Genomic DNA, 17,344 nt, shown 5'->3' on the forward strand with positions numbered 1-17,344 from the left:
AGTGAATGAGTCGCTCTCACAACATCGTGTGTGCCTGATACAACAGCATCTGGGAGTGTTTGGAGACTAGCACCTGTCCACTACCCAAGGGGGAGCTACTGAGAATGTAGCACAGTCCTGTTATTGTTATGCAATGACTGACTGGCACAGCTCAAAGGCTATCATACTGCATACGAGAAGCAGAGAAAACACTCCTACTAAGAGAATGACATAAATACTGAACGGCTGATGGAGGCCATAACAACGTTTAGCTTTTAGGTCTACTTCAAAGGAGCATGTGATGACGTTTACAGACTATAAACTCACTATAATGTCACTGGCTGGAAGCAGGGCTGATATACGGCTTGTCATGTGAGGAAAGAGTCGTAAACCCAGGGATATAGGCTGCCAGATCATGAGATGTGTTGTTGTCCCTAGGCAGTGCATGACACTGTCCCAATTAAAGTGTACAAAAAAGCAGGCAGGTTGGCATTTATTGGGATGATTTATGTACTCGAGGCAGCTCCGCAGAGTGGTCACTAGCTGGCACAGCCACAAAGTCATAAAATGTTATTAACCCTAACCACACAGCAAACCTTATGCCCAACTAACTTTAAATTACAATCAAAAAGCACATTTTCAGTTTTTATACATTTTTACTTTGTGTCTGGTTCATCTAACGGAAACTGCTCTACTCTGCCTCCAGGACAAGACTCATCCCAATCAACCTGTAAAAAGCAGAGGAGAAAGTCCAAAGGGAATGATGACGGTATCAACTCGACCTGACTGATACAGTAAGACAGCTGGGTCACATTCATTCCGTTTGAAAATTTGAAAATGTTTCACAACAGGAAATAAAAAAAGTTTCATTTCTTATGTGCGTTTACAGGAAGTCCCTTCCTGTTTCAGTCGGTTTGGTGCCTAATAAACACAACCCTGGATACTGTATGCCAAGTTATGGCAAAGGGTCAGGATAAAAAAAATCTTGGTCCTATGTGTAGTGTGCTGGTAGGACTACGCATCTAAGAAAAGTAAGGGTGTCTGACCCCTGACCTGAGATACGGGGGTGTCTCCAGATGGGGGGGTCCGGGCAGGGCCACAGGGGGCACTGCCAGGGTGTACACCTCAGCAGGGGACTGCATGGAGGGGGTGTCTTCAGCTGGAGGGGTGAAGTCAATCTCATCCTCAAAATTGTCCTCAAACTCCTGAAAAACACAATAGTACAACTGTTGACCAAACACAGGGATCCTACTTCTGACACCAGTATACGGTATAATTATATGTGTGTTACATATGGATGAGGCAGAGCGAGATTAACATGTTTAATCCTTGAACAAAACAGAATTATCATATTATCATTTTTTTGCACATCATGTTCAAATCAGTGACTAACATTTAGTTGAGATACTTTTGTATTACTTGGACATGTGAGAAAAATGCTAATATCAGTCCCATGACTTGAATGGGATTTGGATTTGTGCCACAAATGCTAAAACGTTAGCATTTGGAAACAGTGCCAGGGAAACTAATCCAAAGCATGGATTTACTTGGTCAAACTTCGACCATAGACTGCTTAGGAAACCAATGTCCTTTCTTAATTTTGGTGAAATATCCCTTTAACTCGTTACATTAATCATAGCCAATATCTCAAAGCAGGGGTTCTAAAATTCTGGGTCACGGCAGGTAGCCTAGTGCTTAGAGCATTGGACCAGTAACCGAAAGGGCTGACAAGGTAAAAATCTGTCTTTCTGCCTGTGAACCAAACAAGGCAGTTAACCCACTCTTCCCCGGTAGGCCATTATTGTAAATAAGAAATTGTTTTTAACTGACTTGCCTAGTTTAAAAAAAAAAAAAAAAAAGGTATAATTTAAAAAATGTAAACAATTTAAAATTAATGGCCTACAGAGTAGAGGTCAACCAATTATGATTTTTCAACGCTGATGCCAATTAATCGGACAATTTTTTAAATGTATTTGTAATAATGACAATTACAACAATACTGAATGAACACTTAATATAATATATAAATAAAATACATTTAGCCTCAAGTAAATAATGAAACATGTTCAATTTGGTTTAAATAATGCAAAAACAAAGTGTTGGAGAACAAAAAAAGTGCAATATGTGCCATGTAAAAAAGCAAACATTTAAGTTCCTTGCTCGGAACATGAGAACATATGAAAGCTGGTGGTTCCTTTTAACATGAGTCGTCAATATTCCCAGGTAAGAAGTTTTAGGTTGTAGTTATTATAGGAATTATAGGACTATTTCATATACCTTTGACTATTGGATGTTCTTATAGGCACTTTAGTATTGCCAGTGTAACAGTATAGCTTCCGTCCCTCTCCTCACCCCTACCTAGGCTCAAACCAGGAACACATCGACAACAGCCACCCTCGAAGCAGTATTTCCCATGCAGAGCAAGGGGAATAACTACTCCAAGTTTCAGAGCGAGTGACATTTGAAACGCTATTAGCCAGCACCCAGCTAACTAGCTAGCCATTTCACATTGGTTACACCAGCCTAATCCCGGGAGTTGATAGGCTTGAAGTCATAAACAGCTCAATGCTTGAAGTATTACGAAGAGTTGCTGTCAAACGCACTAAAGTGGATATATATTGACAGAATTAATCGAACAAAAGGACCATTTGTGATGTTTATGGGACATATTGGAGTGCCAACAGAAGAAGCTCGTCAAAGGTAAGGCATGATTTATATTTTTATTTCTGCGTTTTGTGTCACGCCTGCAGGGTTGAAATATGCTTCTCTTTGTTTACGGAGGTGCTATCCTCAGATAATAGCATCGTTTGCATTCGCTGAAAAGCCTTTTTGCAATCTGACATGTTGGCTGGATTCACAACACGTGTAGCTTTAATTTGGTATCTTGCATGTGTGATTTCATGAAAATTAGATTTTTATAGTCATTTATTTGAATTTGGCGCTCTGCGCTTTCTCTGGCTTTTGGCCAGGTGGGACGCTAGCGTCCACATATCCCAGAGAGGTTAAGCCTACTACGTGTTGTCAGGTGCCTGAGAATCTCACCTTGAAATTGACTTCCCGCTCCTTGCAGCAGGTCACACAGTTCACCAGCAGGGCCACCAGGACAAGCAGGGCACTCAGTGACACAACCACAGAGAGGTGTAGAGAGACAGATGGCTGGCCACCTGCAGTCTCCCCTGTAAACAGACAGGTCAAATAATATTAGTTCTGCCATACAGCGTTGCGCTGAGCAGCTCAAAAGTTCAAGCTGTATCAAGAATAAGTATTGTACATGCCACTGGGACAGTGAATGGTGTTATGCAGCGCTGCAAGCGCAGATATGCCTCTATTTGATAGGCTCGTGTTCCTCGCCAGTAATGGACATTAACAAAAAAAGCTAAATGTACATTAAATTGTGATGCCTGGTATTCATATAGGCCTAGGTGTTTCCTTATGATGATCACATCCTGTTTCCGGTGTCACGTTCTACAATAACTCAGAGGCCAGAACAAGCTGAGGCTTGAGAGGTCCATTTCTCTTTGACCATTTCAATGCCATCTCAAACCCTTCCCCACTCACCCTCCTTCCCATTAGTACATCAACTGGCTGACATGGTCCACACAGAGCAGTAAAACGTGTTGGTTGCTGGAGATGCTGGGCCAGCAGTTCAGATGTCAAGTGTGCTGACAAGATCCTCTCTCCACCCCCTCACCACTCTGTCACCACAGCACTATCAACAGAGGCTGGACTGACTGACCCCTATCACCACCACCATCCTCCTCCCAGAAATACATGTTTACACAACAAACCACTCAAACAACTACGGACACCAACTCATTCATCCCTGATACACTTCATCTAGGCCTGATACAGACCTGCACTATCATATAAGATGGAGAAGTGTTTACAATCTCAGTAACCAGTACCACACCAGCATGATAGTTAAAGGTTATATTTAAAAAATAATTTAAATGTAAAGGTTTTAAATGTAACCTTTATTTAACTAGGCAAGTCAATTAAGAACAAATTCTACCCGGGACAAACATGGACAACGCTGGACCAATTGTGCGCCGCCCTATGGGACTCCCAATCACGGTGGGATGTGATACCGACTGGATTCGAACCAGGGACTGTAGTGACGCCTCTAGCACTGAGATGCAATGCCTTAGACAGCTGCGCCACTCGAGAGCCCAGATACAGGCCTAGATATAGGCTAATGATTCTATGTCAGTAATCTGATTCTCCACACATTCTATCTGGAACACAGGCTACCCTCTGACTGACTGCTGCCCCAGCCCTGTGTCAGATACTCCTGTCTCACTGTATGTCAATATCCTGAAGTGGCTTCATCATCTCCTCATCACCTACCTGTCATGATGATATAGCACTATATACACACAGGACAGGTGAAAGAAATATGGAGGATGCCTACTGGGTATTTTGCCTTCACCTCTCCAGTTATTTTACATCAGTAGATTGAGGAAATTAGATGAGGAAGGGAACATAAGAGTCCACTTTTGACCATGGATAGCCTATGCACTTCGTTTAGGTAGGATTGTCATGGTTCCGTGTTTAACTACACAGTACTATTTTAAATGAAGTGAGCCCTAGAGCTTTAATAAGCCGGAGGAAATAGCCTGGGAGAGCTGGCCAACAGAAACCCTAGTAGCATCACTGTGGTCAAACAACTGGTGCTGCCGTACACAGAGCACTCAATCAGGCCAGTCAGACTCATCAGTGCAGCGCCTTGGGGACCAGTAGATATGATTCAATGTGTCAGCCATAATTTTAGGTTCACTTCACCACTCTACAACTGATACTACAGTAGCCTTAGCTATAGGCTACTACCATTAGCAGCAGCCAGTCTCCATGGAAACCAATACATACCCTCTCCATCTATCAACACCAACAGTCTTTTGAAAAGGAAGTATTACAACCAAATATGACGAGCCTACTAAAATAAGTGACTTCCAAGATAGGCCTAACCCACAATTTCTGAATGGCTTATGTTGGCAGAGAGTGTTGTTCTAGTAGTAGTAGAGCATCTCCACGTAAAGGACCCATGAGCACCAACGTGTGAAGTTCTTAGGAGAATGTCAAATAAACACTAAGAGTGTATATTTCTGAGATATTAAGGCATATATAAATGTTTGAACCATTTCCCATCCTAACAATTTGGAATATGCAAAGGCTTTGATTTCTGGTCAAAGCAGATTGAAAATGAGTCTTCGACAACATCTACCAAAAGTCTTAAAAAGGTAACAGAAATACAACATAACAATCATTAAAGACCCCTGCCAACTAATATTAATGCATATTTAGTTTTGGACAAATTAGTTTCCTTCTGTAAGTTTAAGAAACATTGCCTTGTAATTTTGTTACAAAAACCTACATAAGATATTTTCTAGTCTCTCTCTCTCATGAGGATAATGAAAGTTTGCAGAAGTAACAAGGTAAACCTACCAATTAGTTAGTGATTTACTTTTATCAAGTTTGTTTATTCATTATTAAGTTATTCAAATTCCTAATTCTGGTAACAAATCAGTAATTGTTATGTTCAGCTCATAGGGTCACCAGCTACTGTCTTCCTTCCACTGGAACACTGTTATGTTCAGCTCATAGCAGTTCAGAAAACAGTCTGCATAACCCCTCCCTCTCATGCTCCCTCTCTCTCTACTGCTCTCTCACAGCTCTTACTGACATCTACCACCTACCCAGTTTCCATTTACTGTAACAAGCCACTGAGCACCGACCGACACCGGACCTGCATGGACGTTGAAAAGTAGTTGAAATTTAGTCAGTGCGCCCTCACTGGACCAAACCTGAACCAATCAGACATCTGTTTCACAAGTTTGGACAGCACAGTACAGTAGAGAACAGTACCGAGCTAAAAAAAAATAAAACCTCTACTGATCTCTACTGTGATGTCCAAACTTGTGAAACAGATGTCTGATTGTTTCAGATTTGGTCTGGATCAACCAAATGTGGTGGTGTTTGGGGACAGAGCTCATTACAATAGCCAATGTGTAGAATAACACCCAAATATATATTTCTACTTTTGTGTACCTATTCACCCATGAAGAGAATGAAATTCATATCTATAATTATGCATTTCTGTATACTACAGATCAGGGGACCATGATGTAATTCCTATACTGTAATTCAATTATGTAAACCTAGTTCTTCAATACCCATTATGCATGTTTTCAAACTCAAGGTGTCATGTCATAGCTGACACCCCAGCCTTTCTAAAGAAGTCTTTGAATCTAAATTCTGAGCAGGGTTTTGGAAAACGTGGTCGCATTAAAAAAAACTTTTTACCGTAATTGTTACCAAACTTTGCATCTGCACAGCTTTTGCAGTGTTTTTTCTAATGCTCTGTGTAAATTGTTCAAAGTAGTTATTGTGCAAAGAGTTGTATGGTTTATTAAACTTTGAACGCAAATGGTTTTTGTTTAAAGTGAAAAATCTGAGTCAACGCATAATTCAGTTACCATATAATTGCCCAGTAGGCCTACAGGTATGTGTTAAGGGCACCTTGTATCAATGCAAGTAGACTAAACCACAGGCAAAACAGAAACATGCAAACACTGGGCGTGAGTTCTACGTAAATCAGTGTTTGCTTACTGTGTCCTTCCACTCTGAAGCGACTGTGTAAGCGTATTTATCAAACAGTCAGGACGTGAAGCATTTTATAATGAACAGAAATTAAAATGCAACATGTGGAGATTTGGTCCCATGTTTAATGAGCTGAAATAAGAGCCCAGAAATGTTTCAAGGTCACAAAAAGCTTATTTCTCAAAACAATGTGTTTATATCCATTAGTAAGCATTTCTTCTTTGCAAAGATAATCCATCCAACAGGTTTGGCATATCAAGAAACGGATTAAACAGCAAGATCATTACACAGGTTCACCTTGTGCTGAGGCAGTAAAAGGCCACTACAATTTGCAGTTGTCACAACACAATGCCACAGATGACTCAAGTTGAGGGAGCTTGCAATTGGCATGGTGACTGCAGGAATGTCCTACTTCCCGAGAATTGAATATGAATTTCTACCATAAGCCACTTTCAATGTTGTTTTAGGGAATTTGGCAGTACATCCAACCTCTCTCACAACAGCAGGCCACATATAACCCCACACCAGCACAGGACCTCCACACCCGGCTTCTTTAACTGCAGGATCGTCTGAAACCAGCCAACCAGACAGCTGATGAAACTGAGTTTGAACAACCGAAGAACTTCTGCACAAATGGTCAGAAACCGTCTCAAGGAAGCTCACCTGCGTGCTCGTTGTCCTCACCATGGTGTTCACTTCACTGCAGTTCAGCGTCATAAACAACTTGTGGGAAAATGCTCACCTTCAATGGCCGCTGGCACGCTGGAGAAGGGTGCTCTTCACGGATGAACCCCGGTTTCAGCTATACTGGACAGTTGGCAGACAGCGTGTATGGTGTCATGTGGGCACGTAGTTTGATGATATCAATGTTGTGAACAGAGTGACCATGGTGGGGTTATGTTATGGGCAGGCATAAGCTATGGACAATGAACACAATTGCATTTTATTGACGGCAATCTGAATGTACAGATATCCCGTGACAAGATCCTGAGGCCCATTGTCGTGCTATTCATCCACCACCATTACCTTATGTTTCAGCATTATGCACAATACACAATTCCTGGAGCTGAAAATATCCCAGTTCTTCCATGGCCTCCATAAATCAGACATGTCACCCATTGAGCATGTTCGGGATGCTCTGGTTCGACATGTATGACAGCGTGTTCCAGTTCCTGCCAATATCCAGCAAATTCGCACACAGCCATTGAAGAGGAGTGGGCCAACATTTCAAAGGCCACAATCAACAACCTGATCAACTAACTATGCAAAGAGATAAGTCGCGCTGCATGAGGCAAATGGTGGTCACAACAGATACTGACTGGTTCTCTGATACACACCCACTAAGATTTTTGTGACCAACAGTTGCCTATCTGTATTCCAGTATGTGAAATCCATAGATTATGGCCTAATGAATTGATTTCATTTGACCGATTTTCTTGACTGAACTTTACCTCAGTAAAATCTTTGAAATTGTTGAATGTTGCCTTTATATTTGTGTTCAGTATACATTGCTAATACAAATGACAGAACTTCCCTTCTAGTACATGTGTAACCTTGTTTACTACATTTACATTTACATTTAAGTCATTTAGCAGACGCTCTTATCCAGAGCGACTTACAAATTGGTGAATTCACCTTCTGACATCCAGTGGAACTACACTTTCATTTACAACTGAAAGCACATGAAAAAGCATCTCAGTTACAAAGCCATTGACAATAGATTGGTTTAAGCTTCAGATTCATATTGTTGTGTTTTGCCGGCACGCCAGTTGGAGAACCACTGTAGTGGTGAATGACAGAGGCGGAGACAGTGGTCAGGTACCAATCCGATCTACAGATGCTGTTTTGAGTGCCTTCCTTTCCTTCTGCATGTGACAAGGACATTGAGTGAGCCACAGACTATTGATGCCACCTCGTCATAAACCTCCTGGGCAGTGTCTATTGATAATTTCCTCTCAGATCTAGCATGGCATGAGCCTGGTACCGGAAGCTAGTAGCTCTAGCAGTGCACGACTGCACGCAAGCCTATCAACGCACGCAAGCCTATCAACGAACACAGCCTCTTCCTATCTATCTAACCTCACTTTTATAGGTCACAGAAACAAGAGGTGACACTCCGGTCCGAACCCCAGTGGTCCCACCGGAGTTGAGAGTCGTAGCTACATACAAAATAGCTAACAGAAGAACACCACTCTGTCGGTCAGTGAAAGTGATTTTCCACACTGCACTAAACAATTGAATATGTCTTAGTGTCTTATATAATCCACAGAGAGAGAGACACGTTTGTGGTACAGTGCTAAAAGACTGCCACGAGGAAGCAGTGAAACATTTATGAATGGTGAATAAAATATTCAGGGGCCTGCCATCCAAACAGTGGCCCTGGTGATGTTGATCTACATACATCCTGAGTATAGGTCAACAACACAAGTGTTTTCCCCACCTGACAAATACAGTTTGTAGGCTAGTCAGTGCAGTGAAGTGAGAGGAAACGGTGTAGCCTAGCCGCCAAGGCTGGAGGAGAAGGGTGCAGCAGAAGAGAGGTTTGTACTGGGGAATCTGTAAAAGGAGATGCTGACCTTTTCTTAGCCTTGTCCCAGATCTGTGTGTTATGTCAACTCCCGTAGCATGATAGCACAAACAGATCTGGGACCAGGCTACGCATTGCGTGCGCAAAATTACAGTGACTAAAATTGATGAATGAATAGTGACGAGGTTCAGCTTTGTTTGGGTGATCTAGCTTTTAGACTGTTTCTTGCTATTTAATTTGAGTCATAGGCCTTTGTCTTTGGAAACACCAGAACTTGGCTGCCTCACTCAAGAATGTCATAAAGTTTATCTGACAGTAACCATAGTCCGTTTTCTAGCCTGATGGAAGCCACTCCTCACTAAAAGGCACATGGGAGCCCGCTTGGAGTTTGCCACAAGGCACCTAAAGGTCTCTCAGACCATAAAAACAAGATTATCTGGTCTGATGAAACCAAGATTGAACTCTTTGGCTTGTATGACAAGCGTCACATCTGGAGAACACCCAGAACCATCCCTACGGTGAAGCATGGTGGTGGCAGCATCATGCTGTAGGGATGTTCAGCGGCAGGGACTGAAAAGACGAACAAAGCAAAGTACAGAGATCCTTGATGAAAACCTCATCCAGAGCGTTCAGGACCTCAGACTAGGGCGAAGGTTCACCTAACAGGACAAGGAACCTTAGTACCTTGCCAAGACAACGCAGGAGTGGTTTCAAGACAAATCTCTGAATGTCCTTGAGTGGCCCAGCCAGAGCCCGGACTTGAACCCGATCTAACATCTCTGGAGAGACTTGAAAATAGCTGACCAGTGACCCATCCAACCTGACAGAGCTTGAGAGGATCTGCAGAGTATCTGCAGAGAGTAAATGGGAGAAACTCCACAGATACGGGTGTGCCAAGCTTACACACACACAACACGACTCGAGGCTGTAATCACTGCCAAAGGTGCTTCAACAAAGTACAAAGTAAAGGATCTGAATACTTAGGTGTGTGTGTGATATATATGCCAACATTCCTAAAAATCTGTGTTTGCTTTGTCATTATGGGGTATTGTGTGTAGATTGGGGGGGCAGGACAATTTAATCCATTTTAGAATAAGGCTGTAACATTTTAAAAATGTGGGGAAAGTCAAGGGGTCTGAATTCTTTCCGAATGCACTGTACCTTTCCCCTTTAAAACACAACGTTGGCTAATGATAAACCAGAACAAAAACAGTTGTTGTTTAATATGTCAAGGAATGTTTCAAACTCTTTTCTCCTTCCTGGTTTACAGTCTAACCAATCAGAGTCAGGAGCCTACACCTTGACTTAAGGTACAAAGTGTGATTGCGTTATTGGAAGCTCAAGCACGGCTTATTTACTATTAGCCCATAAAATGTCTTCCCCCATGTCTAATCCACTATTGCAAATTCCTTATGGCGAGCATGTTCGGTGTGGTGTGTCACCCACAAACTACAGCCAGTGTGCAGTCAGTGCAACCGCCCACCAACCACGTACGCTTTAGGGGGTTCCAGGCCGTGTATGTCTCCCTGGCCTGCTGTACGCGTGTGATGACAGAGGAGCAGCGAGAGCCAGGCAGCGCTACACTGGCGGCAGCGTAGGGATCAGCTCTCCCTCCGTTAGCCTTAGAGTCATGGGTTTATATTATGACTTGGCACTGCCACCAAATTATCCAACTGCTTCTCAGTAGGGCCCACAGTCCCGTACGCAGGGAGCTGACAGATCTTATTTCGGTTCCCTGCATATTTTAGTGATCTTTGTTCGCACAGAGGGGCTGACCCATTTTCACAGGGGGTATAACTCTCCAATGCACTCAGTCCCTACAGCTGATGACAACATGATTTGGGTTCCTGCACTAAAGAGGATGGTTTTGTCTGCTTTAGGCCTAGATCGCAAACGGTCTATGGTGAAGTAGCCCAACCCAACTATTATCATGTGACGTACTGCAATACAAGGCAATGCATCAAACCACTTACTTAGGTTAGTGTGACCACCAGACCATGCATGATGTTAACCTAGGTCATTTCCCATTTAGACCAGACTTGCTTCACAACAAATGACATCTCCCTTGATGACAGGTCCCCTGCTCTCCCGATGTCATCATGGAACAAGTATGATCATTTGTTTGGAAGGAGTACACCACATCCTAATAACCTCCATTATAACATCAAGACTAAATAGGACCATACATTATGCACATTCGTGTTTTAGGCTCAATCTAATTTGCCTGTATGCATACTATAAGGACTGCATAGGTTATTGTGTCAATGTCAATCTATAACAAATTAATACACCACTTTAAACATGTAGCTTTGTAAAGCTGTTCAGTGTTGTGCAGGGACCATAACAGTAGCTATTAAATGTAGCCTACTCTGGTCACCCCATGTAATTGGTTGTAAACTGAAGTGAAATTTAAGCATCTCTCGATTTTAAATACATGTGACAAAGCCTGACTAAAACCCCAGGCGTATCTCCAGAAACATAGTAGAGGATATTGTAAAGGCAGCTGTAGGATCCCCCTAGTGCCCCAGGTCATCTATGGGCAGTAAATCAGTGCTCAGTCGGGTGGAAGGCCATGGCCAGCACGGCCACAGTACTAGGCCTACAGGGAGACCCTTTCTGATTGTGACAGGGGCAGGGAAGGGCAAAAGGCAGACCGTGGGAAGCCCCCCCCCAAAAAAAAACATACACTACCATTCAAAAGTTTGGGGTCACGTAGAAATTTCCTTGTTTTTGAAAGAAAAGCACATTTTTGTCCATTAAAATAACCTCAAGTTGATCGGAAATACAGTGTAGACATTGTTCATGTTGTAAATGACTATTGTAGCTGGAAACAGCTAGAATATCTACATAAGCGTACAGAGGCCCATTACCAGCAACCATCACTCCTGTGTTCCAATGGCACGTTGTGTTAGCTAATCCAAGTTTATCATTTTAAAAAAGGCTAATTGATCATTAGAAAACCCTTTTGCAATTATGTTAGCACAGCTGAAAACTGTTGTCCTGATTAAAGAAGCAATAAACTGGCCTTCTTTAGACTAGTTGAGAATCTGGAGCATCAGCACTTGTGGGTTCGATTACATGCTCAAAAACAAAGAACTTTCTTCTGAAACTCGTCAGTCTATTCTTGTTCTGAGAAATGAAGGCTATTCCATGCAAAAAATTGCCAAGAAACTGAAATGTTAGTTTCTCTCTCTGCTGTCAAGAGGGGGGCAGTTGAAATGTTTTGCTCGCGAGTGTTGTCTTAGGTCTCTATGTAGTGTTGTGTCTCTTGTTGTGATGTGTGTATTGTCCTTCGTTTTTATTTTATTTTTAATCCCAGCCCCCGTAGGAGGCCTTTTGTTGAATTTGTTCTTAACTGCCTAGTTAAAGGTTAAATCAAAAAAAAAAAAAATTAAGGGGGGGGGGGTCAGATTCTTTCCACTCATCTCTGTGATAAAGGAACTGTTCAGATGCTGAATGTGGCATGGTGTGCTGGGTACTCAGGACTGTTGAAAAGCCATGAACGGTATAGGCTTGGGCGATATACCCTTTAACTTCTTTGGGACAGGTGGCAGTATTTTCACATCCAGATGAAATGCGTGTCCAAAGTAAACGGCCTGCTACTCAGACCCAGAAGCTAAGATATGCATATTATCAGTAGATTTGGATAGAAAACACTCTGAACTTTCTAAAACTGTTTGAATCATGTCTGAGTATAACAGAACTTATTTGGCAGGCAAAACCCTGAGGACAAACGGTTCAGATTTTTTTTTTTGTCACTCTTTTCAATGGGGTTTCATTGGGAATCCAGACTTCTAATAGACTTTCCTGCCGTTCCTATCGCTTCCACTGGATGTCAACAGTCTTTAGAAATTGGTTGAGGTTATTCCTTTGAGAAATGAAGACACTGTTCAGAATGAGGCTCCAGTCTAGTGTACTCTTTGTTAGAGGCGCGTGACCTGAAATGCACGGTATTGAACACAGATCATCCAGTCTTCAATTTTATCAATTATTTACGTTACAAAATACCTAAAGTTGTATTAGGAAAGTAGTTTGACATGTTTGGACAAAGCTTACAGGTAACTTATGAGACATTTTGTAGTCATGTTGCGCGACTTGGAACCGGTGTTTTTCTGGATCAAACGAGCCAAATAAATGGACATTTTGGATATATATCGACGGAATTAATTGAACAAAAGGACCATTTGTGATGTTTATGGGACATATTGGAGTGCCAACAGAAGAAGCTCGTCATAGGTAAGGCATGAAATATATCTTAATTTCTGCGTTCTGTGTCGCGCCTGCAGGGTTGAAATATGCTTTTCTCTCTTTGTTTACTGGGGTGCTATCCTCAGATAATAGCATTGTTTGCTTTCGCCGAAAAGCCTTTTTGAAATCTGACACATTGGCTAGATTCACAACAAGTGTAGCTTTAAGTTTGTATCTTGCAAGTGTGATATCATGAAAGATGTGTCAAGATGTGTCAAATAAATTACATCCAGCTCAGGCAAGAGATCTTCACGGATCCACCTGTACCTGCTTCACTCCCGAACAGTACGGCCCCTCCCCCCGCCTGCTGGAGCAGCACCCCCCCCTCGCATTTTATCAACTCCAGTTAATAAAGTAGCTTTTATTTTTTTTACGGCTTTTCTGCTGCGACCCTCACTCAGAACTGATCGAACCGGGTCTGGATCTGACCAGGTCTATAAGGAACAGGTCTAGTTGTCCTTGGGTTTATTGAGAATGTGTCTCTATATTTAAAATATATTTATGCATATTAGGTCTGGGTGGGAAAGCCCCAGGTCCATTTCGGAATGGGTCCAACTTTTGGCGCTGTGAAGACCTCTAGCTCAGGGCTCCAGCTATGTATTTGGTTTGCTAATTGGCTAGCTAAGTGTCTAGATCAAGCTTCTTGGTTACAGAAGACACATTCAACACCCTCCTGGAACAAGATCTCTGTTGCTTAAATGGTTTTGTGCAAACCATAGGAGTTAATTTTAGCAGTTTCCTTGTCTCCATCAGTAAAACCAACATTGCGCCACATCTTACTGTATGTTGCGTGGTGAACTGCAATAGAACTAAAACAACGCCAAGGTAAATGATTCACCTGTGCTGATAATGGAATGTTTGAGGTTACCTATTAGCCTACAAGGGCATCACTAGAATGCAATGCACACACCGTTTACCTTTTTCCCATATGGCTACTCATAGCCTAGTCATTGTCAGTGAGTCCAGTGCTCTAGGAAAGCACAATGCAAGGTTTAAAAGGGAGGCAATTCTTCTGCTCTCCTCTGTGTGGTTGTTTATCACGTCCATACGGCTCTCACTCAGTTATGTCATAAATGTGCAAGCAGTGCTAATGCATATTGTGCTGCTACATAGCAAGCACTGTACTGTTGAATTCTTACATCACCAAGTGAATTGTGTGAATTCTTTACAACAATGGAAATTACCAATATATCATCACAACACAAGTGATCAATCATTTGTTACTACATTGTGAGTCCTAATGGTTGTTGAAATGACAATAGTTTAGCCTATTTATTAGAGCTGCACGCTTTGGACAAAATCTCTAATAGTGATTTTTTAGGGGGCCAGATTTTGCATTTATGAATCACAACTTTCAAACGCTTCAGTGAAAACTTGGTAATGTCACCAGGCATTGTTAAAACAAGTGTCAAGGTAGAGGACAATACTTGTACAAATGAGGTCATATGAAACAATGAATACATACTGTGCTAACTGAATACAAAACCAAATGAAACATATCTCCAACATAGGGCTGGTCGATGAATCAATAAGAGGTAATTACTTCCCTCAATAACGATATAAAACGTTTATTCATTTTCGATAATGTCGATATAGAATAATTAGGTCCAGCAGTCCATTTCACCACTGTGATGCAGCAGGAATGTGCGGAGAAGTGACCATATGCACGTGGAGAGGTATACGCCCACTAAAAACCACTTAGCACCTCGAGTGATGGAGTTGCCACTATTAAGCACGAAAAAATGAGTGATGTAATCGAAAACAGTGGCAGTGATAGCTATGGAGAAGGAGAAGCTTCCAACTAAGAAATTATTGATAAAAAGGGTTAAACTGTTTCAGTAATTTGGAAGTGGTTTGGCTTTTTGAAGTCCGACAAAGAGCAGAGCAATGTTCGGTGCAAATTGTGCAGTAGACAGGTGGCTACAAAGTCTAGTAATACAACAAACCTTTTTCAACATCTGAAGCAAAATCACTCTTTGGAACATGCAGGAAGTTTGAGTTTGCAGCACGGTATTGATAAATGCCCCTCAAGCACCAGCCAATCTAGGGATGTTTGCCCGAAGCAGTCAACACAGACAGCGTTTATGCCCTACAAGCAAACATTGAAAAGACAAATACATCACAAATGCTATTATGCATTGCATTGCTAAGGACATTAGCACAGTCGAAAAGGCTTATCAATTTAATTGACCTCAGGTACGTGCTCCCTGGCCGCAAACATGGAACAATTTTCCTTCAAGTATAATTTTATATGTAACTAACATAATAAATAAAAATGTAACCATTATTTAACTAGGCAAGTCAGTTAAGAACAACTTCTAATTTATAATGACAGCTTATCGGGGAACAGTGGGTTAACTGCCTTGTTCAGGGGTAGAACGACAGATTTTTACTTTGTTCGCTTGGGGATTCGATCTAGCAACATTTCGGTTACTGGCCCAACAGAAGGGATAAAAAATGTTTTAAATAAAACTCTAGACCACCTTTACTCCACACACAGAGATGCGCACAAAGCTTTGCCTTGCCCTCCATTTAGCAAATGTGACGATAATTATATCCTCCTGATTCCTGCTTACAAGCAAAAATTAAAACAGGAAGCACCAGTGACTCGGTCAATTAAAAAAAACGATGAAGATGAAGCAGATGCTAAACTACAGGACTGTTTTGCTAGCACAGAGTGGAATATGTTCTGGGATTCTTCCGATGGCATTGAGGAGAACACCACAGCAGTCACTGGCAAAGTGTCAATACATGACTAAGAAGGTAGAATTGCACTCCACCAGCGCCCGAAGGCTCATCGGAAGTGACAAGGCTTGCAAACCATTACAAACTACAAAAGGGAAGCACAGCCGAGAGCTGCCCAGTGACACGAGCATACCAGACATGCTAAACTGGTGTGATCACAATCTGCGCAGCCAATGTGAGTAAGGCCTTTAAACAGGTTAACATTCACAAGGCCGCAGGGCCAGACGGACGACCAGGATGTGTACTGTGAGCATGCAGTGACCAATTAGCAAGTGTCTTCACTGATATTTTCAACCTGTCCCTGTCCGAGTCTGTAATACCAACATGTTTTAAGCAGACCATCATAGTCCCTGTGCCCAAAAACCCTAAGGTAACCTGCTAACCTGGGGCGGCAGGGTAACCTAGTGGTTAGAGCGTTGGACTAGTAACCGAAAGGTTGCAAGTTCGAATCCCCGAGCTGACAAGGTACAAATCTGTCGTTCTGCCCCTGAACAGGCAGTTAACCCACTGTTCCTAGGCTGTCATTAAAAATAAGAATTTGTTCTTAACTGACTTGCCTAGTAAAATAAAGGTAAAAAACAACTACTGACTCATTACACTCACTTCATGTCAGTAGCCATGAAGTGCTTTGAAAGGCTGGTCATGGCTCATATCAACACCATTATCCCAGAAACTCTAGACCCACTCCAATTGGATCCTGGACATCCTGACGGGCCGCCCCTCAAGGGTGCATGCTCAGTCTCCTCCCGTACTCCCTGTTCACTCATGACTGCACGGCCAGGCACGACTCCAACACCATAATTAAGTTTGCCGATGAGCGGTAGGTATGATCACTGACGAGACAGACTATAGGGAGGTCAAAGACCTGGCCATGTCGTGCCAGGACAACAAACTCTCCTTCAAAGTGTACTCAATGCATGTGACTAACAAAATTTAAATTTGGGGAGTTTCTCCCATTCTTCGCTGCAAATCCTCTCAAGCGCTGTCAACTTGGATGGGGAGCATTGCTGCACAGCTATTTTCTGGTCTCTCCAGAGATATCAGGTTCAAGTCCATTTAGAGACTTTTCCCAAATCCACTCCTGCGTTGTCTTGGCTGTGTGCTTAGGGTCTTTGTCCTGTTGGAAGGTGAACGTTCGCCCCCAGTCTGAGGTTCTGATTTGGTTTTCATTAAGGATCTCTGTACTTTTCTCTGTTCATCTTTGCCTCGATCCTGACGACCAGTCCCTGCCACTGAAAAACATCCCCA

General features: G+C 42.3%; 1 protein-coding gene across 2 annotated transcripts in view; it reads right to left on the minus strand.

The window, feature by feature from the left end:
* Positions 1–17,344, minus strand: part of lmtk2 (lemur tyrosine kinase 2) — a 42,247-nt gene that overhangs the window by 22,822 nt on the left and 2,081 nt on the right. The window contains exons 2-3 of one of the 2 annotated variants that reach the window (XM_064986972.1): positions 3,022–3,155; positions 1,050–1,184 (exon numbers count right to left, since the gene is read on the minus strand). In XM_064986972.1, coding sequence (XP_064843044.1) covers positions 1,050–1,184; positions 3,022–3,155 — 269 coding nt within the window. Of the gene's footprint in view, positions 1–1,032; positions 1,185–3,021; positions 3,156–17,344 lie in introns of those variants that run through there. The other variant, XM_064986971.1, reaches the window with a different exon arrangement.

The sequence above is a fragment of the Oncorhynchus masou genome, chromosome 14 (genome assembly GCF_036934945.1).
Source record: "Oncorhynchus masou masou isolate Uvic2021 chromosome 14, UVic_Omas_1.1, whole genome shotgun sequence".
NCBI classification, from domain to species: Eukaryota; Metazoa; Chordata; class Actinopteri; order Salmoniformes; family Salmonidae; genus Oncorhynchus; species Oncorhynchus masou.